Genomic DNA, 25243 nt, shown 5'->3' on the forward strand with positions numbered 1-25243 from the left:
ACCCCAAACCAGAAGCCAAGAGCTTCTTCTGGGGTGGCCCCAAGTTCTTGAGCCATCTTCTACTGCTTTCCCAGGCGCATTAGCAGAGAACTGCTCTGGATCAGAAATGGAGCAGCCGGGTCTCAAACAGGTGCCCATATGGGATGTTGGTGCTGCAGCCAAAGGCTTGATCTATTGTGCCACAGCCCCGCCTGGAGCAAGTTCTGTGCTTTCACTGCCTCTCCCCCCTGCACTTAGGTTTTCGTCTTGCAGTCACTTCTGCTGGGGAAATTTCCCTGCACTGTCCGTACTGTCGTCAGCGTCCAGGTCTCCAGGTCAAACATTCTTGCTTCTCTCAGGTCCCTCTTAAGAGCCTTACATTGGATGCGGGGCGTTTTAAAACTGCATCCCACATCTATTTATTGAGCTCCTGGAACACTCCTGGTCTTTCTGTAGAAAATGAGCTCGTAAAGACCCTAGCACACAGGGCTGGGTGATCTGAAGGAACAGAGACCAGGGACTGGCCTGGCATGACAGGGAAGGCTTTCTTGGGGAAATGCCACCAGCTGAGCTCTGAAGAAAGAAGAGTTAATGCACGGGGAAGGAAGGGGTGTTTCTGAGGGAGAGGACAGCCTCTGCCTTGGGAAGGAGCTCACTGTCTGCAAGGGAGTCATTGAATGACTTCAAGGGAGTCATTGTGGTGGACGGCGGGGGTGTAAGGCAGGTCCATCCGGGTCACCCGTATTGGGGATGGGGAGGGGGGGCGCAGGGGTGAAAATGTTACCGGAGAAATTGCAGGGTTCTTGTCTTCGCGCAAGAAAGAATTCAGGCGTGAGACAGAGAGTAGTGGGAGGTAAAATAGCAAGGTTTATTAGGGAAGGGACATCCGTAAGGACAGATGGACACCTCTCCAGACAGGACCTGGGAGAGAGTGCCTCACTCGGACGGGGGCGGGGGGAGCAAGGTTCCATGGTTGAGTGGAGAGATTACACCTGGCCAGGCAGGCGGGCGGCTCAGCAGAGAGGCAGAGGGCTGAGCTCTCAGTCTGGTTGAAGCTGGGGGTTTTAAGGAGATGGGTCTTGCTTCCCCACCTCTGCTCCTCTTGGAACAAAGGGCTTTTTGGATGTAAATAGAAAAACTTCTATCTGAGTTTTTCCTTGAAGTTATCAGACAGGAGGAAGCCTAGCTGGCGCTATCCTGGGTTCAGAGGAAGGGTGAGCAGGACCCCCTAGAGAATGGGGATCCCGAGCAGGGTGTTTGAAATGCAGATACTGGGCTGCATCTGGGAGATTGTGGAAGATTTGTCAAGCAGAAGGAGTGGGACCCCCCCACCCGGCAGGTTATCAGGTAGAAGGGGGCAGGGCAGGATGTGAGGGCCAGGCTGCCCCTGAAACACAGTCAGGATGACTTTGAGATGCAGATGCATGTGCTGGACATAGATGTCTTTAGGCCTTTATGTCACACACACATAAGCTCATAACTGACTTCCTACCTAACACAAGTACTTGAGCCATCTTGGGCTGCTTTCCCAGGTGCATTAGCAGGGAGCTGGATTAGAAGTAGAGCAGCCAGGACTCAAACCAGCACCCACATGGAATGCTGGTGCTGCACGCAGCGACTTTACTCACTATGCCACAGCACCGGCCCCTCTCCATGTGCTGACTTCTGAGAGGCAGTTAGGAAACCCTTGCAGTGGTAGACATGGACTGTAATAGTGATGATGGTACCTTGAATGATTGCATTTGGACAATTGGAGATGGAACTGAGTTGGTGGATGTGAGATGTATTTAAAGGAATGACTTTAACACTTGTGCTGGGGGGCCGGCGCTGTGGCTTAGTAAGCTAAGCCTCTGCCTGCAGTGGCAGCATCCTACAGGGGCACAGGTTCTAGTCCCGGCTGCTCCTCTTCCAACCCAGCTCTCTGCTATGGCCTGGAAAAGCAGTGGAAGATGGTCCAAGTGCTTGGGCTCCTGCACCTTTGTAGAAGACCTGGAAGAAGCTCCTGGCTTCGAATCAACTCAGCTTCGGGCGTTGTGAACATCTAGGGAGTGAAACGGCAGATGGAAGACCCTTCTCTCTGCTTCTTCCTCTCTCTGTTTGTAGCTCTAACTCTCAAATAAATAAAAAATCTTAAAAAAAAAAAAAAGGAAACACTTGTACTTGGAGACTGAAGGAATCTGGATGTTCTAGTGCAAAAACTGATCCTCAATCTTTGATCAACCTTGCAACACCAAAGACAGGTATTTGGATTGCTAGCACACACTTCCATGGGTGTATATGGCCCTCAATACAAACCAAAATATGTTACAGGGAAAGAAAAGGCTATGAGTCCAGTAATTCAAAACAGCCGCAGCTACCAACAGTACCCTGAAATGTGTTGTCTCTTTAGATTGTGGTTGCCACTCTCAAAATCGGGTTCCCCCACCAGCAGCACCTGGGAACTTCCTGGAAATGCAAATTCTAGACCTCTTGTGGCACAAACTCTGCAGGCAGTACCCAGTCGACTGAACAAACCTTGCAGATAACTGGATGCTCGTTGAAGTGTGACAACGTATGGATTGTAGCCCACGAGTGATCCAACATACAAATTGTTATATATTAATGTTAGCCATCACAAAACACACCGGACACCGGAGTAAGGGAAAGGGTTTATTGGGGAACACCCTACAGACCGGAGTGAAGGGGCGGCGAAGGAAAGAGAGATAAGAGAGAGAGGGACAGAGGAGAGAAGATAGAGTAGAGAGACTAGCCAAGAGAGAGGAGAGAGTGCAGGAGAGAAGAGCCAAGAGAGAAGAGCCAAGAGAGCACGTATTCAGGAACAGGCCCTTTTAAAACTTCACCTGAGGGCAGGCAGGGAAGCAGGAGCAGTGAATCCCATTAGGGTGGGGGTGGAGCCTGGCTCAGGTAGCTGGGCCATGCGGCCACCTGGCTAAAACTGCGCCAGTTTCCTAACACAAATCACACTCACTGCGACACAGCTAAGAGTACTGCCAGGGGCCAGCATTGTGGCACGGTGGTTAAGTCGCCGCCTGCAACGCTATGTGGGCACAGTTTTGAGTCCTGGCTACTCCACTTCCAATCTAGCCCATGCACCTGGGAAAGCAGCAGAAGATGGCACAAGTTCTTGGACCCCTGCACCTATGTAGGGGACCCAGATGGAGTTCTAGGCTCCTGGCTTCCACTTGGCCCAGTGCTGGCCGTTGTGGCCATCTGGGGCGTGCCAGTGGGGCCAGAGCGAGGAGAGGCCTATGTCTCAGTTGAGGATGGCTTGTCCCGCCGTGAAAAATCAAAGCATCTGCAGATCCAGTGGTATCAAACACCTTCACCAAGTGAGGACCTGAAAGCAGGGAACAGTGGCCCACACTGGCCGTGGAGCTGCCTGGACATCCATTGCCGCCAAGGAAGCGAGCTGCAGGACTGGGCATGGCAAGTTGGTGGAGCCACGCTCATGTCCACCATGAAGGGTCTCAGGCACCGTGAGCATGTGGCTTAGGCTGAGGGCTTCTGTGTTAAGGATGCTCGCGCTCTCTCTCTCTCTCTCTCTCTCTCCCCTGCTGGGTTGATGAAGGAAGTACACAACCCGGGGGCTTCTGGTACCCACCTTGGCACCCTGAGGGGAGCGATCTGTAGGGTGAAGCTAATATGAATACCTTCAAAAAGTTATGGGAAAGTAGACTTAAAAGGTAAGTATAATTTTGGTTCCAAAAATGTTAATCCATGCATAGTTCTTTCTTTTTTAATTAACTTTTTAAAAAGATTTATGTATTGGCCGGCGCCGCGGCTCAACAGGCTAATCTTCCACCTTGCAGCGCCGGCACACCGGGTTCTAGTCCCGGTCGGAGCACCAGATTCTGTCCCGGTTGCCCCTCTTCCAGGCCAGCTCTCTGCTGTGGCCAGGGAGTGCAGTGTAGGGTGGCCCAAGTGCTTGGGCCCTGCACCCCATGGGAGACCAGGAGAAGCACCTGGCTCCTGGCTTCGGATCAGCGCGGTGCGCCGGCCGCAGCGCGCTACCGCGGCGGCCATTGGAGGGTGAACCAATGGCAAAAGGAAGACCTTTCTCTCTGTCTCTCTCTCTCACTATCCACTCTGCCTGTCAAAAAATAAATAAATAAAAATTAAAAAAATAAAAAAAGATTTATGTATTTATTTATTTGAGAGGCAGAGTGACAGAAAGAGGGAGAGACAGGAAGTCTGAGGGGTTCAAGTCACTTCTGCACAATGGAGTGGTCTTTGCCTGTCCCCCTGCACACTTCCTCCTGTGACCGGGGACCTGGGAAAAGTTCATGGCAAAGGTGCATTTTCTTTTAATCCCATTTCTCTAGGAATGTTTCGAGGTACCCTTGTACCTTAAGTGTCTCTAACGATGCCTATAATAAATATGTAATACCGGGGCTGGCGTTGTGGTACCGCAGGTAATGCCGCCGCCTGCCATGCTGGCATTCCATATGGACCTGGAGGAAGCTCCTGGCTTCGGATCGGTGCAGCTCCAGCCACTGCGGTCATCATGTGGGATGCCGGCACTGCACGCGGCAGCTTTGCCTGCTACGCCACAGCGCCAGCAGCTGTGGATGGTTTTTATACTGTGGTGTTGAGGGAGCAGTGACAAGAAAAACCCGTATGTTTTCCATACAGATGCAGCTGGCTGAGGCCGGCGCCGTGGCTTAACAGGCTAATCCTCCACCTTGCGGCGCCGGCACACCGGATTCTATCCCGGTTGGGTGTGCCAGATTCTATCCCGGTTGCCCCTCTTCCAGGCCAGCTCTCTGCTATGGCCCGGGAAGGCAGTGGAGGATGGCCCAAGTCCTTGGGCCCTGCACCCGCATGGGAGACCAGGAGAAGCACCTGGCTCCTGGCTTTGGATCAGCGAAATGCGCCAGCCACAGCGGCCATTGGAGGGTGAACCAACGGCAAAAAGGAAGACCTTTCTCTCTGTCTCTGTCTCTTACTATCCACTCTGCCTGTCAAAAAAAAAAAAAAAAATGCAGCTGGCTGAATCTGCAGAGGTGGAACCAACGGATCCACAGGGCCAATTTAGATCTCAAATATAGAAAGTGCAGGAGAGAGAGGCGGCAGGAAACCAGTCCCACTGTGGCACTGGAGCCCTGGATCCAGTCTCACAGAAGCGGCCAAGAAAGAGCCAACAGATCCCCTTCATTTGTAAGTCTCCTTAGACTCAGCCTGACACAGCCCTTTACAAAGCATTGTCCCAGATGGGTCTCTGGGTGGCACAGCAGAGTACCAGTCTGAGTCCCGGCCACTCTGCTAAGGCCCAGTGTCTTAAGTTGCCATCTGCGATGCGTGCATCCCATATCAGAGTGCCTGGTTCGAGTCCCAGCTCCTCCACTTGCATCCAACCTCCTGCTAATGCACACCCTGGGAGGCAGCAGATGATGTCCCAAGTACTTGGGCTCCTGCCACCCACGGGGGAGACCAGGATGGAGTTCCAGGGCTCCTGATATTGGCCTGGCCCAGCCCGGGTGGTTGCAGGCATTTGGGGAGTGAACCAGCAGATGGAAGCTTTCTCTCTCTCTCTCTCCCTGCCTTTCAAATAAATACAAAATAAATTAATAAAATGGCTACAATGGTAAACTTTATGTTATATATATTCTCAGTTTTTTTTTTTAAATTTTTTTGACAGGCAGAGTGGACAGTGAGAGAAAGAGACAGAGAGAAAGGTCTTCCTTTGCCGTTGGTTCACCCTCCAATGGCCACTGCGGCTGGCGCACCACGCTGATCCGATGGCAGGAGCCAGGTGCTTCTCCTGGTCTCCCATGCGGGTGCAGGGCCCAAGCACTTGGGCCATCCTCCACTGCACTCCCTGGCCACAGCAGAGAGCTGGCCTGGAAGAGGAGCAACCGGGACAGAATCCGGCACCCCGACCAGGACTAGAACCCGGTGTGCCGGCGCCACAAGGCGGAGGATTAGCCTATTGAGCCACGGCGCCGGCCATATTCTCAGTTTTTAAAGGTCAATTCGAACCTAAATCTCAAATCTTATTTAAAAATTAACTCAATAGATCTAAATGTAAGATGTAAAACCATATGCTTTGAAACAAGACATCTTTTTTTTTTTTAAGATTTATTTATTTATTTATTTATTTGAAAGGCAGAGTTACAGAGAGAGGTATTCTATATGCTGGTTCATTCCCCAAATGGCTGCAACAGTTGGAGCTGCACCCATCTGAAGCCAGGAGCCAGAAGCCTCCTCCAGGTCTCCCACGCAGGTGCAGGGACCCTAGGACTTAGGCCATCTTCTGCTTTCCCAGGCCACAGCAGAGAGCTGGATCAGAAGAGGAGCAGCTGGGACTCCAACCAACACTGATATGGGATGCCAACACTGCAGGCTGGGGCTTTAACCCACTGCACCACAGCACCAGCCCCCAAACATCTTTTTTTTAAAAAGATTTTATTTATTTATTTGAGAGGTAGAGTTACAGACAATGGGAGGGAAAGACAGAGTGAAAGGTCTTCCATCCACTGGTTCATTCCCCAAATGGCTGCAATGGCAGGAGCTGGGCTGATCTGAAGCCAGGAGCCAGGAGCTTCTTCCAGGTCTCCCATGCGGGTGCAGGGGCTCAAGCACTTGGGCCATCTTCTACTGCTTTCCCAGGCCATAGCAGAGAGCTGGATTGGAAGAGGAGCAGCCAGGACTTGAACCAGTGCCCATATGGGAAGCCGGGCTGCAGGCGGAGGATTAGCCTACTGTGCCATAGCACCAGCCCGGAAACAAAACACCTTGTGACTTTGGCATAGGCAGAACGTTCTGAGCTCTGAGAGCAGAAGTGTGACCTAATAGCAGCATCGGTCAATTGGACTTCATAGAACTTTTCTCACAGAGAGACATTGCTCAGAGAATAAAAAAATAAGACTGAGAGAAAAAAAAGTTGCAAATTACACATCAGACGAAAGACACACATCCGGAATATTAAGGAGGCTTAAAATGCAACAGGAAGCAAAATGAGCAACCTGAGAAATATATTTTTCTTTATATTTTTAAGATTTATTTTATTTATTTGAAAGAGTTACAGAGAGAGGTAGAGCCAGAGAGAGAGAGAGTAATTGAGAGAGAAGTCTTCGATCTGCTGATTCACTCCCAAAATGACCATAACGGCCAGAGCTGAGCTGATCCAAAGCCAGGAGCCTCTTCCAGGTCTCCCACACAGGTGCAGGGGCTCAAGGACTTGGGCCATCCTCTGCTGTCTTCCCAGGTGCATTAGCAGGGAACTGAATGGGAAGTGGAGCAGCCAGCATTCAATATGGTGCCTAAATGTGATGCTGGTGCTGCTTTTTTTTTTTTTTTTTTTTTGACAGGCAGAGTGGATAGTGAGAGAGAGAGAGAAACAGAGAGAAAGGTCTTCCTTTTTTTTTTTTTTTGACAGGCAGAGTGGACAGTGAGAGAGAGACAGAGAGAAAGGTCTTCCTTTTGCCGTTGGTTCACCCTCCAATGGCCGCCGCGGTAGCGCGCTGCGGCCGGCGCACCGCGCTGTTCCGATGGCAGGAGCCAGGTGCTTCTCCTGATCTCCCATGGGGTGCAGAGCCCAAACACTTGGGCTATCCTCCACTGCACTCCCTGGCCACAGCAGAGAGCTGGCCTGGAAGAGGGGCAACCGGGACAGGATCGGTGCCCCGACCGGGACTAGAACCCGGTGTGCCGGCGCCGCAAGGCGGAGGATTAGCCTGTTGAGCCACGGCGCCGGCCGAAAGGTCTTCCTTTTTGCCGCTGGTTCACCCTTCAATGGCTGCCACGGCCGGCGCATCTCACTGATCCGAAGCCAGTAGCCAGGTGCTTCTCCTGGTCTCCCATGCAGGTACAGGGCGCAAGGACTTGGGCCATCCTCCACTGCACTCCCTGGCCACAGCAGAGAGCTGTCCTGGAAGAGGAGCAACCGGGACAGAATCCGGCGCCCCAACTGGGACTAGAACCCGGTGTGCCGGCGCCGCAAGGTGGAGGATTAGCCTGTTAAGCCACGGCGTCGGCCCCCATTAGTCTTAACCAGAAGTCAGTTGTGGCTGCTGCCCTCTGAAAGCTTGGCCGGGGCCAGCGGGTCTGCTTCCTAGATGGCAGGTTCGCGTGGCTGCTGTCGGAAGTTCTCAGTTTCTCTCGAGTGGCTGGCTGGAGGGACTGGGTTCCTCTCTATGGCGATCTCTCCTACGGCTGCTTGAGTGTCCTCAAGTTATGGCAGCACGGGTGTTTGGGCCCCTGCCAACTAAGTGGGAGACCCAAATGGAGTTCCTGGTTCCTGGCTTCAGCCCGGCACGGCCCTGCCTACTGCAGCCATGTGGGGGAGTGAGCCAGTGGATGGAGGATCCTTTCTCTCTCTGTCTCTCCCTCTCTCTTGTTCTGCCTTTCAAATAAAGAAGGAAATCTAAGAAGCCGCATGTCTTTGATGACCTGTTATTAGAATCGTGCAATGCTACCTTCCACCACATTAAATTCCTTAGGGAAATAACACACTTAATGAGACAGGGCTTAAGCGCCACTTGTCAAAGAGAGGAGTATCAGAATTATCTGTTTAAAGTGACCACACCAAATTATTCATTGCTGTTTACCTCCATTTTTTAATTTTAATTTTTATTTTTGACAGGCAGAGTTAGATAGAAAGGTCTTCCTTTCCATTGGCTCACCCCCAAAATGGCCACTAAGGCCGGCGTGCTGCACACATCCGGAATATTAAGGAGGCCTAAAATGCAACAGGAAGCAAAACGGATGTGTGTCTTTCATGCTTCCTCCTGGCTTCCCATGCAGGTGCAGGGCCCAAGCACTTGGGCCATCCTCCACTGCCTTCCCGGGCCACAGCAGAGAGCTGGACTGGAAGAGAAGCGACTGGGACAGAATCCAGTGCCCCAACCAGGACTAGAACCCAGCATGCTGACACCGCAGGTGGAGGATTAGCCTAGTGAGCCATGGCGCCAGCTCCCTCCTTTTTTTAATCTTTGTAGAAAAGATTTATTTATGGGGTCAGTGCTGTGGCATAGCAGGTAAACCGCTGCTTTGGTGCCAGCATCCCATATGGGTGCCAGTTCCTATCCCAGCTGCTCCATTTCTGATCCAGCTCCCTGCAAATGTGCCTGGGAAAGCAGCAGCAGATGGCCCACGTGCTTGGGCCCCTGCACCCACGTAGGAGACCTAGAAGAAGCTCCTGGCTCCTGGCTTCAGATCAGCCCAGCTCCGGCTGTTACGGCCATTTGGGGAGTGAACCAGTGGAAGGAAGACCTCTCTTTCTCTCTCTGCCTCTGCCTCTGGCTCTCTGTAGCTCTGACTTTCCAATAAATAAATAAATATTTTTTAAAAAGACGCTACACTGGGTGGCAGAGGGCAGTTACACCTAAAGAAACAGTTGCTGGAAGTGGAATGAAAAGATGCATTTATTTTGCTGCCAAGGTGTTTGAAATTCATGCATAATGATTTTTCATAATATGCTTTCCCACAAACCTTCTGCAGACTCCTCGGACATAGTATCTGATTTGACTTGTACTTTATTTTTTAAAGATGTTATTTATTTATTTATTTGAAAGACAGAGTTACAGACAGAGAGAGGGAGAGACAGACAGAAAGGTCCTGCATCCACTGGTTCACTCCCCAAATGACCACAACAGCCGGAGCTGCAGGGATCTGAAACCAGGAGCCAGGAGCTTCTTCCGGGTCTCCCACGCACGTGCAGGGGCCCAAGCACCTGGGCCATCCTCCGCTGCTTTCCCAGGCCATAAACAGGGAGCTGGATCGGAAGAGGAGTAGCCGGGACACAAATCAGCGCTCATATGGGATGCCAGGGTCGCAGGCAGGGGCTTAGCCTACTATGCCACAGAGCCGGCCCTAACTTGTAGTTTAACACTGGCAAAGTTCATCTATGGTGGAAACAATGAGAACAGTGGGAGAAGGGGCGGATGGACAAGAGGCAGGTGGGACTTTGTGGGGGAGAAGAGATAGTTCTCTATCAGCATTGCTTTGTATGCTGGCCAGCAGCCGCATGTCGTTATCCCACCACCGAACGCTTTTGTCAAAACTCCCACAGCTTTCACTGGTAAAATTTACCTATAAATACACCGCACTCATTTAGAGCTACTGAGCCGCAGTGTTTGGGGGCGACAAGTACTGGTTACAGACACAGCTCACTCTGAAAAGCCTCTGCGATGGCGGGGCAGAGGCCCGGACAGGAGCTCCAGTGAATGTTGAACAGGGCAAAAAGGCAACTCCAGGAGCCAGATGATGGGCGCGTGCGTCTACACCGCACGCTGCCTCCTGCTGTATTTCTCACTGGATGCCCACCGCCAGGCACACAGGGGGCGCTCAGCGTTTGCCAAAGAAGCACAGGAAAGAAAATGCGTTCTGCACCCCCTCCCCAGGGACCCACTCCTCCCAGGCTGCAGCCCTTGTCGCCGGCAGCCTTGGCTAGCTCAGGGTGGGTGCAGCATCACCCACCAGACCCCGCCTCCATCATCCCCATCACCAGGTCTCCATCCTCGAGAGGGAGCCCCGCCCCTGGAGGCCTAAACCCCGCCCTCCGGATACCCCGGAGCCACGCCCCCGAGCCTGCCTGTAGCCCTTGGCCCCGGCAGGTTGGACTGAAGCATCGGCCGCTGGTCCCCGCCTCCCATCATCCTCATCACCGCTTCCCCATCCTCCGCAGCCCGAGGTCCTGGGAGCCCGCAAGCCTGCAGCGGCGGGGTGGGACGCCCCGAAACCACGCCCCGGCGCCCCGAAGCCACGCCCCTGCACATCCAAAAGCCACGCCCCTGCCCCGCCTCCCAGCATCCCCATCACCGCTCCTCCTTCCTCCGCTGCCCGAGGTCCCGGGAGCCCGCAAGCCTGCAACGGCGGGGTGGGGCGCCCCGAAGCCACGCCCCCGATCCCGAGCCCCGCCCCGGCCCCGCCTCCGCCGCGCTCGGGTCCCTTTAAGGCGCGCGCCGCGGCCTCGCTCTGCGGCCGGAGCCTGCGCGCCCCCTCCTCTCCGTCCGCAGCCACCGTCATGTCCGCCGGCCGGCCCGGGCGGGCCCCGCAGCCCGCGGCGGGCGGGCCATGATCCGGCTGGGCGGCTGGTGTGCGCGGCGGCCCCGCGGCGCAGCGCTGGCCGCGGGGCGGCGCCGGGCGTCGGGCGGCCGCTCTCTGCGGGTGCTGGTGGACATGGACGGCGTCCTGGCCGACTTCGAGGGCGGTTTCCTCCGCAAGTTCCGCGCGCGCTTCCCCGACCTGCCCTTCATCGCGCTGGAGGAGCGGCGCGGCTTCTGGGTGTCGGAGCAGTACGGCCGCCTGCGGCCCGGGCTGAGCGTGAGCACCCCCGGGCGCCCCGGCGACCTTGGGCGGGTCCCTCGTCCGATGGGGTCCCGGGGGGGAGCAGCGAGGCCGCCGCCGGCCGCAGCCCTGCGCTCGGGGGCCGCCGCCGCCGTTTTGGGGGGCTCCTCGCAGAGCCGAGCGCGCACCCCCTCCTCAACCGCCGCCTGGCTGAATTCGCCCTCAGGACCGCGATGCGCTAGGTCCTCATTCGTCGCACCCCCCGTTCTTCCTTTCCCAGGAATTGGATGGATTTTTTTAAACCAGTCTCTTTTTTTTTCCCCTTTTTTGCATCCGAGGCTCAGAGAGATTTGGAGGCCCCTTCACCCCGACCTCACACAGTGGATCTGTAGTCAGGCTGGGAGAGGCGGGCCCTCCTGAGCCACCCCCACCGCAGCCCCCGCGATGGACAGAGGAGAGAGGACCCCACCCCCATCCCCCTCACCTTGCAAGTTGACAGCGTTCTAGGAAAATGAACAGGGGATCTGGCCGTGCGCCCCTCCGACGGAGGCTGGGTAGAAACCCCCACGTGCCGGCTGCAGTTTGCAGAGGAGGCTTGCCCTGAGTGTGCCACTAGGGGGCGCAGTCAGGGGTCCAGACCCCAGGGTGCCTGCATCCCGAGCGCAGGGGGCTGGCTTTCCCCATCCCAGTACCCTGCGCTCTCTGGCTCCGGCCTCAGTGGAGGGACAGGTGTGAGAGGAGGAGCCGGCTGAGGGCCCCTCTCTGCCTGGAGTGTGTTTAGTCCCACACTCACCAAGACTGCATCTCGGCTCCAGCTCCTGGCCAGGACACACGCTGGGAGGCAGCAGGTGGGGGCTCCAGGACCTGGGACCCTTACCACCCACATCGGAAGGCCTAGATGGACTTCCTGGCTCCTGGCTCCGGCCGGGTCCTGGGGAGTGAACCAGCAGATGGACGATTCCCTCTCTCTCTCTCACTCCTGCCTCCCTCCGTCTCCACCTGGAGGGGCACTGTGGTTTCTCCAGCTCTTGGTACGATCTCATGGGCCCCAGGGCTGAGGAGATGGGCTCCTGTTTTCTCAGTACGAGGCAGGGGGCAGTGAGGAGGGTGCCCTGGGTGACCTACTGATCTGCTTCCGAGCCAAAGGCACAGGTCTCAGCAGGACAGCCCTGGGGAGTTCCTCTTGGCCAAGTTGGCCCAGCGTCTGTGGTCAAATCAAAGTAACAGGGAGCAGCCCGGCTTGCAGACACAGGCATTTATAATTCCAGAACGTTCTCTCGGGTTGCCTTGATTCTCACATTGTTCAGGGAGGTGAGTAGGGCAGAGGCAGCGAGCATGGCTAAAACAATATTTTTTTTTTTGACAGGCAGAGTGGACAGTGAGAGAGAGAGAGACAGAGAGAAAGGTCTTCCTTTGCCGTTGGTTCACCCTCCAATGGCCGCCGCGGTTGGCGCGCTGCGGCCAGCGCACCGCGCTGATCCGATGGCAGGAGCCAGGTGCTTCTCCTGGTCTCCCATGGGGTGCAGGGCCCAAGCACTTGGGCCATCCTCCACTGCACTCCCTGGCCACAGCAGAGAGCTGGCCTGGAAGAGGGGCAACCGGGACAGAATCTGGAGCTCCGACCGGGACTAGAACCCGGTGTGCCGGCGCTGCAAGGCGGAGGATTAGCCTAGTGAGCCGCGGCGCCGGCCCAATATTTATTTTGTTTATTTGAAAGGCAGAATTGGAGAGAGAGAGAGATCTTCCTTCCACTCCCCAAATGGCTGCAATGGCCAGAACTGGGCCAGGCCAAAGCAAGGAGCCTGGAACTCCATCTGGGACTCCACATGGGTGGCAGGGGCCCCAAGCACTTGGGCCATCCTCCACTGCTTTCTCAGGTGCACTAGCAGGGAGCTGGATTGGAAGTGGAGCAGCTGGGCGTGAACCACTGCCCATATGGAATGCCCGTGCCGCGTCAGTGGAGGCTTAAACCACTGTGCCATTTTTGTGCCATCTCCATTTTTAGTCTTAGCCTGTTGGGACGGATGAACCGAGCCCAGAGCAGCCAAGGGCTTTGACCAGGGGCTCATGGCATGTCTGTTGGGGAGGAAAGGCATGCCGTGGAGCTGAGGGACCTCCAGTGCTGGGTACTGGGTGCTGGGTGCCTGGTATGCCCCAACCCGGACCTCCAAAGGGAGGGAGCAACTCCCATGTCCCTTTTATAGACTGGGAAAGAGGTTCATGGGGGATCCACTCCACCCATCCACACTGCCTGCGTGTGAGTCAGGAGCCCTGAGTTCAAGTCCGGAAGCAGGGAGGGTTCGCCCTGAGGGTCGGTGAGGGTTGGATAAGAGCGTGGGCATCAACTGGGTGCTGGCCTTGACTTTGCAGAGGTACTTCCTGTGGGGTTCAGTCCCCCCCCCCCTCTAAATACCATGCAGCCCGAGGCCGTTGATCTCTTTCCCCTTGCTTGGTCCTAGACAAGTGGCCGCTGCTCTGCTGTGTGATGTCGGGTTGGAGTCCTCCCCTTTCTGAGCCTCCGTTGTCTCCTTTGCAAGACAAGGGGGCTCGGTTTTGCTCTAAACTCTAAAGGGCAGCGCGTTTTTTTTGTTTGTTTGTTTGTTTGTTTTTTATTCTTTCCTGAGTCCTTATGGGCAACACAGGAGACAGGAGCAGAGCTGTTCTGGCTGATAGGGGACGGGGCCTCCTACCTGGCCCAGCCCCTCAGCCCTGGCTCAGCGGTGCCCGTGGCAATCTAGCCTGGGACCTAGAGCTGACCTTGGCTGACCTTGGCCCCGGGGAGAGCTGAGCTGTCTCCCCCAGTTCCCCAGAGGCAGGGGGCGACAACTTCACCTGTCTCTGCTGGACCCCGACAGATAGCAGCCCAGCCACCCTTACCCCAAACACACACAAGCTTTGTGCACCCCACCCTCACCCCAGGAAGTTCCAAGAGTTCCTGGGAAATGAAAGTTTTAAAAAAAACAACAACAGCTTTTTTGGTGCAAAAAAATATATGCAGCCCCTTCAAAAAGCTCACGGAAGATGGGTGTTATGAAACACATACACACATACACACACACACACACAGCCCCACGCATGGATTTCACAATGGTTTTGCATCCCAAGAAGCTCATCTTTGAACTGCAATTGAATTGGGCGCGCCTGGTGTTGGTGGGGTGTCTGGGGGAGGGGGTCAGGGGAACGGGGAAGCCCCTGTGTTCCTGTGGGCAGGTGAGGGCACCCTGGGGGGGGGGGTTGCACCTGGGGCTCAGCTGCTTCTCCCAACTCCTCAGGAGAAGGCCATCAGCATCTGGGAGTCAAAGGACTTCTTCTTTGAACTTGAGCCTCTGCCGGGGGCCGTGGAAGCTGTGAAGCAGATGGTGAACCTGCAGAAGTAAGTCTGCCCCCACCCCGCCCGGCCCTGCTGCCTGGCCCTGTCCTGCTCCTCTGCCTGCCCCGTCCCCTCCTTCAAACCCCACGCAGGGCGCCGCGGGCTCGATCAGCGCTCAGCCTGCTAGAAACCCTGCCCAGCTTGCAGGCGGGAAGAATTTTTTTTTTTTTTTTCTTTTTGCCCAGGGTAACTTGGGAGAATGATCTGGGCAGTTTGACCCAACCCAGTGGATGTCCAACACAGACACACCCAGCGAACAGCTCAGGACGGGCCGCCAGGCACCAGGGGTCCTGGGACAAGCAAAGCACGGGCGTTGCCCGGCAGGCACAAAGTGGGAAGGGTTTCCTCGCTGGGGGGCGCTCAGGGAGGAGCAGGATGTGGTTGGCGCTGTCTCCATCACAGGCAGCACATTGGGACCCTAGTAATCTGTTCCAGACACTTCCTGTAGATGGTATCAGACCACACATGGTCTTTTGGGTCTGGCTTTGTCATGTGGCACGGGTCTGGCTTCCTCCACGTGGCACTGTGTTTCCATGGTTCACGCATGTTGTACCATCCATGAATACATTCTCCTTTCTGGTGGCTATATAATATTCCATTGTAGGGCTAGCCCATGTCTGGTTTATCCATTCTTCAGTTGATGGGTGCTTGGGGCTGTCTCCCCCTTGTGGCCGTTGTGAGTAGTGCTGCTGTGAATGTTGGTGTTAAGAACTGGTTTGAACCTTTATTTTCAGTTCTTCAGAGTGGAACTGCTGAGTCCTAGAGAAATTCTATGTTTGACATTTTCCCATCCCCATTAGCAGTGTGGAACAGTTTCTCCACCTCTTTTGTCAACTCTTCTTACCATCCACTGGTCTGTTCTCCAAATGGCTCCAACAGCTAGGTGTGGGCCGGGCTGAGGCAGGAGCCAGGAACTCCCTGTGAACTCCTGCATGGGTGGCAGGGGCTCAAGTAGTCGAGCCTTTTTTTTTTTTTTTTTGACAGGCAGAGTGGACAGTAGAGGGAGAGAGAGAGAAAGGTCTTCCTTTTGCCGTTGGTTCACCCTCCAATGGCTGCCGCGGTAGGCGCGCTGTGGCTGGTGCACCGTGCTGATCCGATGGCAGGAGCCAGGTGCTTCTCCTGGTCTCCCATGGGGTGCAGGGCCCAAGCACTTGGGCCATCCTCCACTGCACTCCCTGGCCACAGCAGAGAGCTGGCCTGGAAGAGGGGCAACCGGGACAGGATCGGTGCCCCGACCGGGACTAGAACCCGGTGTGCTGGCGCCGCAAGGTGGAGGATTAGCCTACTGAGCCACGGCACCGGCCATGTAGTCGAGCCTTTACCTGCCATTTCCCAGGTGCCTTGGCGGGGAGCTGGGTTGGAAGCAGAGCAGTCTGGACTCGATGGCACTCCAGTATGGAATGGGACAGCCCCAAGCGGTGGCTTAACCCACTGTGCCATCACGTCGGCTCCTGTCTTGTTTATTTTAGCTATGCTGGTGGGTATGGAGTGATAACCCATTGCAGTTTTATATATTTACTTTATTTTTAATTTGAAATGCACAAAGAGAGAGAGGGAGGGAGGGAGAGAGAGAGATCGAGAGAGAGATCTCCCATCTCCTGGTTCACTCCTGAGCCAGGCTGAAGCCAGGAGCTTGGACACCCCATCCAGGTCTCCCACTTGCGTAGCTAGGACCCAAGTACTTGGGCCACCTCCTGCTCCCCCCTAGGACGCACATTAGCAGGAAGCTGAATCCAAAGTGGATTAAGCCCCCCAGGAACGGGATAGGGGTGTCCCAAGCTGCCCTCAATGCCTTTCCTATGATTGTGGCTTTGATATGCATTTCTCTAATTGCCGGTGATGCTGAGAATCTTTTTGAGTGATGATTGGCCCATTTGTGGGTGTGTATAAATCTATATGCACATATTATATATATATATATGATTTATTTTATTTATTTGAAAGGCAGAGTTACAAAGAGAGGTAGAGAGAGAAAGAGAGACAGAGACAGAGAGAGGTCTTCCATCCACTGGTTCACTCCCCAAATGGCCACAACTTTGGGAGCTGTGCCGATCTGAAGCCAGGAGCCAGGAGCTTCCTCCAGGTCTCCCACACGGGTGCAGGGGCCCAAGCACTTGGGTTGTCTACTACTGCTTTCCCAGACCACAGCAGAGAGCTGGATCAGAAGCAGAGCAGCTGGGTCTCGAACCGGTGCCCATATGGGATGCTGGCACTACAGGCTTCTCAAACCCTGCTCGCTGGCCTGGATCCACGTTCCCCATGTTGTGGGCGCCGTGTAGCCCAGTGGTGAGCACAGGACGCGGGTAGTAGCTTTGCAGCTGGGTCGCCCAGGCCCGCAGCCTGGCTCCTTGGGACTCTCGCTCTCAGACGCTGGGCGAGTTGTGGAACCCTGTGTACCTGCAGCATTGTGTTAGAGCCAGGAAGATGGACGAAACTGGGCCTCAGCATCTTCACCTGTTAAAAGGAAGATAAGTGAGAAAGGTCTCGCTCTAGTCTCCAGCTATACTTAGTAGGTGCTCAGCAAGTATTGGCACCCCAAGAAAAACAGCCTTCCTGGGGCCGGAGCTGTGGTGCAGCCGGTGAAGCCGCCACTTGTGATGCCGGCATCTAGTATCTAAAGCACTGGTTCGAGTCCCGGCTGCCCCACTTTCGATCCAGCTCTCTGCTGTGGCCTGGGAAAGCAGCAGAAGATGGCCCAAGTGCTTGGGCCTCTGCACCCATGTGGGAGACCTGGATGTAGTACCTGGTTTTGGCCTGGCCCAGCCCTGGCTGGTGTAGCCATCTGGGGAGAGAACCAGTGGATGGAAGATTCCCTCTCTATCTGTCTCTGTCTCTGTCACTCTACCTTCCAAAAAAAAAAAGCCATAAGCATTTAACGTTTGTGGCCGTGTAGTGACTGCAGACTATCTTTTCAATGGCCGTTCCTGTAGCATCCGTCCAACATCATCCGCTCCACACCCAAGACCCCTATATACAGACAGCCACCCCTCCAATTCTTCATCTTAATTCCTGAGGTTTCTTTCCTGTGGATTTCTCCCACTCCTCCTGGTTTGTATTCTATCACATGCCTTCCAACCCTGTTTTAAGCAGTAGCAGTATAGGTATCCGCCAGCTGCAAATGGTTCGACTAAGAGATTTTGCAAAATTGTGGTGTTGCCGAAGGTCACGGCCCAGGGGCCTGTGGATTTGAGTGTTTGCTGGGGCCAGTGTGGTGCAGCCCCATCCTCCCTCAATGGTGCTGCTATTGCACACCCTGGAAGGCAGCCGTGTCGGCCCAAGCAGCTGGGTCCTCGCCAACCGTATGGGAGGCCTGGACTGAGTTCCTGGCTCCTGGCTTTGGCCTGGCCCAGCCCTGGTTGCTGTGAGCGTTCGAGGGGAGTGAACCAGCAGATAGGAACTCTTGTCTGTCTCTGCTGCTTTGCCTTGCAAGTAAAGAACCAAGAATGACGGGGCGGTGGAGGGCCAGGGCAGGACCCTGCAGGCCGAGAGGGGACAGCAGGTGTAATGGCCTGTGTTGGGCAAGGACTTTGTTTATTTGAGTCACATGAAAGAGACCAAGGAAGCTGGACTTTGGTGAGTGTGATAGAGCCAGAGAGAGGTCTTCGATTCGTTGGTTCATTCCCCAAATGACTGCAATGGCCGATCCGAAGCCAGGAGCCAGGAGCTTCTTCTAGGTCTCCAATGTGGGTACAGGGGCCCAAGGACTTGGGCCATCTTCCACTGCTTTCCCAGGCCGTGGCAGAGAGCTGGATTGGAAGTGGAGCAGCTGGGACTAGAACCAGTGACCATATGGGATGCTGGCACTGCAGGTGGTGGCTTTACCCGTTAGGCCACAGTGCCGGCCCCTAAAGTGTTGTTTATTTTACTCATGATTTGAAAGGCAGAGTTCTTCTGTGGGCTGGTTCACTGCTGGGCCAGTCCAGGACCTCCACCCAGGTCTCTCCCATATATGTGTGTGTGTGTGTGTGTGTATAAATGGCCAGTCAGTGTGTATAAAAATGCGCTCAGTATCCTTCGTCACTAGGGAAATGCAAGTCAAAACCACAGTGAGCTTTTGCTACACACCTGCCAGCCGCGATGGCAAAGATGGACGGCAGCAATGATCCGCCAACAAGTGTGGAATTTGCAGCCCACAGACATCGGGAGCAGGCACAGGAAATGGTGCCGCCTCGGGGGGCAGAATTCTGGGAGGCAATTTCCTCCTGTAGAGTGGCAGTGAGATCCGCTCCTGGAGAGACAGAGACAGGTGTGTCCGCATCTGTCATGAAAGCCGGCGGGTAGGGACGGCCTGGTGCCCATGGACACAGTTACAGAGATGGGGGGCTGTAACCCACACGGACACAGTTACAGAGATCGGTGGGGCTGTAACCCACACGGACACAGTTACAGAGATCGGTGGGGCTGTAACCCACACGGACACAGTTACAGAGATCAGTGGGGCTGTAACCCACATGGCGATGGGAGGGAGCGCGGCAAGGTAGACATAGGGGGTCGCGCAGTATATGAGAGAAGCCGGCACAGCAGAATTCTGGAATGGCCCAGCCCATTGCGGGGTGGGGGGCTGGGGAGAGCGGGGGGAGGGCAGTACGGACCGCCTGGCAGGAGCAGGTTTTCTTTGCAGGAATGGTGGCAATGTCCTACTAATCAGATTCGGGTGATGACTGTGAACCGTCAGAACTGTTTTGCTGGTTGGAAAAAGCAGTGGACCCTCCGGGTTGCTATTTATACAAAGTTTCGGTCTGCTCTGGGGAGCTGGGGGGGGGGGAGACCATGGCGGAAAGAAGGGTGATTTTTAGGTTTTTGCCTGAATGTGCATAAGCGGTAACAGGGGTGGGGCACTAACTGAGAAAGGGCCAGGGGAGTAGCAGGTGCTAGGAGAGGAGCGAGCCCCATGTGTCCCTTTTTGGGGACACCAAGGTTGAGATGGGTGCGTGGTAACTGGCCTTTGAGGAAAAGGGTATAACCAGGGGCGGGGCTGGTAGGCACTGGGAGCCCCAGTACTCCTGGTACCACAGGAGTGGGGGCTGCAGATGGAACGCTAGGGAGGGGCTCACAGCCAGGGACAGAGCGGCAGGTGCACCGGGCCAGGGAGGCTGAGGGAGAGGGGTAGCTCTGGGCCGGTCGGACTTGAGCTCATGAGACCCTGGCACCAAGCTGCCAGAGAAAAGAGTCAGAAGCCGCCCCCCCCGGATCTGTTTGGAGCCAGTAGGTGTGCGGGAGGCAGCGGCAGTTGCCGGCTGTATGGGGTACTGGGGGCCCAGACAGCTCTGTGGGCGAGGCCGGGGCGGGGCCATCAGATGGGCAGAAGTTGCAGGCCTCTGGGCTCTGGGCAGGAGGCGGGGGTGGGGGGGGGCAGTAAGTGCTCCCGCGCCAGGTGCCAGGCTCAGCCTTGGACGGCGGTGGCCACGCGGACTCACGCTCGCTTCCCTTCCCGCAGCACGGATGTGTTCATCTGCACGAGCCCCATCAAGATGTACAAGTACTGTCCCTACGAGAAGGTAAGGAGCCCCGCGCTGGCTAGGGCGCACCCCTCCGCAAAGGCGGTGCCGGGTTCTGCTCGGCTCCAGGGCGGGGGCGTGGCCTCCTTAAGCCCCGCCCCACTCCGCCACATGCGCACCTGGGCTCTGGCCTCCGCCTGCCTAGGTGCTGGGGACTCCCCGAGGGGCGGTGGTTCAGGTTCGGTCTGCTTTGTGGGCCCACACACCCTGGAGTGTTCTCCAGACCTCAGAGCTCACGCTGGGGGGACCAGGAGGGCGTTGGGGACCACACCCCCCCAGGGACGGTCGCTGTGAGCCCTGTCCTCCCCGGCTTGATGACCCGCAGCCCCTTCTGCACCTGCGAGGGAAGGAGGGAGAGAGGGAGGGAGGGAGGGAGGGAGGTGTCTGCCCCACGTTCATGAGTGTGCGTTGAGGGAGGGCTAAAGGCCAGGCCCACTCTGGGCAGATGGGGGGGGGGCAGGTCCACGGCTGCAGCCCGACTCCGACCTTGGGGGCCGGAAGCCCTGGGAGTAGCCGTGTGGTCCTGGCGGGGCGGGGTGGGGTGGGGCAGGACTGGCGTGGCCGCTAGGACTGGGGTCACGCCCCCTCCCCCTGCGTGGGGTGGGGCTCAGGGTGGCCACCCCTTCTTGAGAGTGGAAAAGCAGGTGTTCAATCTGCAGCCCCAGCCAGGACTCCCGGGGAGTGTCTGTCCCCGAATCACTCCCCCTCCCCACGGGAGCCATCCTGCTGACCCCGCCCAGTCCCTGCGGGGTCTGTTCCTCCCGCGGGCCTGTAACAGCTTCTCTCTTCTCATCTGGGCTTTCTTCCCAGAACCCATAACTTCGCTTCCTAAATGGTCTGCCCGGCCCAATTCCGCCCCCCTCCCCGGGGGGGGGGGCAGGCCAGCCTACAGATCTCCCGAGCCCGGTGCAGGCTGGCACCCCGGGCAGGCTCAGCGTCCGTACCGTGTGGACAGATCCGCGTGGCCCACGGAGCTAAGGCTAGCCCTAGGGCATCTGATGCCTTTGACACACCCTGTCCTCTAGCTGTGGCCTCCAAGGCTTGCCATAGCTCCCCCGAAACAGACGAAGGCGCTGAGGCTCACGCTCAGGCCGGGAAACCAGCAGCTCGCTCACTGCTGCCCGGCCCCCACCCAGCCCTGAGTCTGTGCACCCAGCCTCCCAAGCCTTCCCCTGCTGGGGGCGGGGCGTGGCAGCAACCCAGTAAATCCAAGCACGTGGCCCGTCCTGCCACCTAGAGGCGGACGCCTTGAACGACACCCGGTGCGGAGCCCAGCCCGTAAATACCATTCTGCTGCTCGTTAACTTTTCAGCCTCTTCTAACCTCAGGCACTCTGCCTGCAAAACACCATTGCTGATCGCTGAAGATGCCTTGTCAGTCTTCTTTAAAAAGAGATGTATGTATTTAAAGGCAGAGTTACAGAAACCGAGACACACAGGCAGAGAGACAGAGAGGTCTTCCATCTGCTGGTTCACTCCCCAGATGGCCGCAACAGCCAAGGCTGGGCCAGGCCGAAGCCAGGAGCCTCATCCGGTCTCCCACGTGGCAGCAGGGGCCCAAGTGCTTGGATCACCCTCTGCTGCTTTTCCCGGGTGCATTGGCAGGAGAGCTGGATTGGAAGTGGAGCAGGCAGGATAGAATGGGCGCCCATGTGGGATGCTGGCATCACAGTGCGGCTTTACCGGCTATGCTGTAACTGGCCCCAACCCCGGAAGCTCTCACATGGGATCCTGGTGTCTGACTCTGGCATCCCAAGCCCTAAGCCTAATCCCCACCCCCTGGGAGGTTTCTCCGTTCCTTTTCTGAACAGCTCTTTTAACCTGGCCGCTGGAACTTACCATAGATGTGAAATGGGAAAACCGCTACAACGTGGCCATTGCCGGAGACAGCATTGGAGGGAAGGCTGAGGGGGAGCTCGCTAGTGTGTGTGTGTGTGTGTGTGCGCGCGTGCATGAACACACAGCCATCAAGAAACCAAGACAGGAGTGGGCGTTGTATCACAGCAGGGGAGCCTCCAGGGGTGCCCCCTCCCCACGGTGGAGTACCTGGGATCCAGTTTCACCTCTGTTTCCCACCCAGTTACCTGCTAATGTGCACCCTGGGAAGCGGCAGATGGTGGCCCAAATGCTTGGGTTGCAGCCAACCCACGTGGGAGACCCAGATGGAGCTCCTGGCTCCTGACTTTGGCCTGGCCCAGCTCTGGCTGTTCTGGGCATTTGAGGAGTGAACCAGCAGATGGAAGATCTCTCCCTCCCTTCCTCCCTCCCTCCCTCCCTCCCTCCCCCTCCCCCTCCTCTGTCTTTTAAAGAAAGCAGAGAAAGTGGAAGCCGTGACACACAGGGCAGAGCTGGCTCCACACACCCCCCCCCACCTTACCCAAGGGCAAACGGAGTCCCCGAGGGGACAGAACCCGCCCGTCCCGTGCTGGGCAGACCCGACCTCGTGCAGGCCTGCATGGACCTTCAGATGTCAGGAGGGAGGTGTGGGGGCATCGGGGGACCCCAGCTTGGAGCTGGGTAGGGCGGCTCTGGAGCCCTATGCCTGCCCCACGGAGTGCTCCCGGCGCCCCCTGCTGGCCGCCCTGGGTAATGGGAGGCGCGCGGTGGGGTGGGGGCTGTCACTGCCTGGTCTCTCTGAGCACCTGGTGCCCAGCCGGGGGTCCCTGATGTCGCTCTGCTCGCTCCGGTGCAGTACGCCTGGGTGGAGAAGCACCTGGGGCCCGATTTCCTGGACCAGATCGTGCTGACCCGAGACAAGACCGTGGTTTCCGCCGACCTGCTCATAGATGACCGGGTGGATATCACGGGTCAGTGGCCTGCGGCGGGGGTGGGGCGGGGCGGGGCCTCGGCGGAGGGGCGGGGGGCGGGGCGGGGCTTCTGAGCGGTCGCCCCTTGGCTGCCTCCCAGGGGCCGAGCCCAACCCCAGCTGGGAACACGTGCTCTTCACGGCCTGTCATAACCAGCACGTGCAGCTGCAGCCGCCGCGCCGCCGGCTGCACTCGTGGGCGGACGACTGGAAGGCCATCTTGGACAGCAAGCGGCCCCGCTGAGCGCGCAGCGTGGAGCTGGGGGCCGGGGAGCCCTCGTCCCGCTGCACGGCCCCTCCCTTCTCCAGCCCTGCCAGGCCTTAACCTGTTCTCAAGGCAGGGCTGAAGGACTCCCGGGGGACCAAGACGCGGGCTCCCGGGCAGTGGGGGCGCCCCCAGGCGGCGCTGAGGCCGGCAGTCCTCACCCACCCCCCGGTGGGTCTGCACCTGTCGGCACCCTTCTGCAAGGAGTGCCAGGAACGCGACGGGAGAGCGCGGACACGAGCCCCTGCGCCCGCCCGGCCTTCCCCAGTGACCTGTCCGTCCGCTCAGCAGGTCCCCGTGGCCGCCTGCTCTGTGCTCCGGCCCGCGGGCCACACTCAGGGCTCAGCAGTCAGCAGGCTCCGATGTTTGTTGAATGCATGACAAATAAATGCTGTTCTGTTGTCGAAGGGGCTGTGTGTGTGGCCTCCAGCCCTGCCCCGAGACCCTCTGGCGTCTGGGGGAAGCTGCTGGGTCTTGTGGGTATCCTGGGTGGGGGTGGGGATATCCCAGGCTGAGCTGGCAGCCTTAGGAGTCTCCTGGGCCACCCCCACCCCTGCACTGATCAGCCCCTCCCTCCTGGATGGCACAGTAGAGGGCCCTGTCCTTGGCCTTGGCCCCAGCAGTCACGGGCATTGGGTCCCAGTCTGCATCCTTGAGTGGGCAGTGCCCAGGGGCAAGCCGGGAGGTGCCCTCACAGCGTCCCCTCCTGGGCTCCAGCCACATCCGTCTGCTGGCTCCTGTGCTCCTGGGGTTGGGCTAGGGGCTGCCGGAGGCTGGCGTGAGGCTTAGAAATGCAACTTCCCGGGAGACAGGCATCTGACCCCTGGCTTTCCGTGGTCACGCGCCCTGAGGCCGGAGCTGCACAGTCTACAGGACAGACAGAAACTGAGGACACACACGAGGGCGGGCAGCATGTCGAGGTGTCTGGGTGGGAGAGAGGCCTGAGTCCCAGGTTGAGGGGACGTGCAAAGGCCCTGCGGCAGCCAGACGAGAGCTGCAGGGGAGCGCAGCCTGGCCAGGCCTGCACGGCATCTGTTGGGGGTGAGAGTGAGGAGGCGCCGTCTCCACCTGGATGCTCTGCCACGGGGGCCACTGCCCCTTCAGTGTCCTGGGAAGGCTACAGCCCCTCCAGCAGCCTGAAGCTCCCTGGTCTGTTTGTCAGAATTCACCTGGAGGCTTGGGAAGTGTTTTGGTACGGGACCAGTTTAGGGTTCCACCTCCCCAAAGATGAGCCGAGCTCAGCCCGCCCAGAACTGGGACGACAGGTCAGCTGTTGTTGGAAGTGGCCGCTCGCCCCTTGGAAAATACGGGAGACACTCTTAGGGGCCCCAGGACCAGAGGCCAGCGAGGGACAATTTCCTCCAGGCGGACAGCCAGACAACAGGTGTATCCGTCCACTTTCTGGTACATTAACCAAGGTAGCTGGAAGGAGCCTTTTAGGGAACAAAGGTTAGCTCTGGCCGCCCCACACAGCCTGGCGTCTAGTGGAGCCTGGTGGTGATGGCAGGTGCGGTGGCAGCAGCGATGGCATCATGAACCAGGAAGGCCAGAGAGGAGCTAGGCCAAACTGCAGCTCAGAAATTCTCAAACCTCTCACCATGCAAACCACCCTCCCAGGGCTGCCCCCTCCACAAACCCAAGATCCCCCACAGGCCGCGCCCTTAAGTCAATCAACTGTTAAGGTGGAGACATGACAGTTCAGCCAGCAGCAGGTGTCTGGGGCGTGGAGGGGCCCCAGGGCCTTTGCTTGGCCATCCTCCCACCCCCCCCCCCCGCCTTTTCGGCAATGTGGCCTCCGGTGACGCCCGCCCATGGGCCTTTGTCATCGGCCCTGCTCACCCTGGGTCAGCCTGCTGTCCGCCGTCCCCGGGGGTCCCTGAGACACACCCTTGGGAGTGAGCCCCCAATGCCGCACGCTCGCTCCGTGCACCGGGGGCCGACACGGCTGCCCCCCCACTCCCACCGACCTCTCCGCCTTCCCTCGCTCCTTGCGCCCAGGAGCCTTCCACCCTGCCAGTCCCTGAGCCCAGACCCCGCCCCGGCTCATCTGCGGGGGTGGGGGCAGGGGCAGCCCCATCCCTTCCTGGGCACAGCTGC

General features: G+C 57.4%; 1 protein-coding gene across 1 annotated transcript; it reads left to right on the forward strand.

Annotated features, from left to right (window-relative positions):
- Positions 1-10995: 10995 nt before the first annotated feature.
- On the forward strand, positions 10996-23543 carry NT5M (5',3'-nucleotidase, mitochondrial). The gene is made up of 5 exons (XM_062216656.1): positions 10996-11244; positions 14481-14581; positions 20016-20076; positions 22768-22882; positions 22983-23543. The coding sequence occupies exons 1-5, from the start codon at positions 10996-10998 to the stop codon at positions 23123-23125; spliced, it is 669 nt and encodes a 222-aa protein (XP_062072640.1). The 3' UTR covers positions 23126-23543.
- Positions 23544-25243: the final 1700 nt, after the last annotated feature.

This window comes from Lepus europaeus, chromosome 18, assembly GCF_033115175.1.
Source record: "Lepus europaeus isolate LE1 chromosome 18, mLepTim1.pri, whole genome shotgun sequence".
Lineage (NCBI taxonomy): Eukaryota > Metazoa > Chordata > Mammalia > Lagomorpha > Leporidae > Lepus > Lepus europaeus.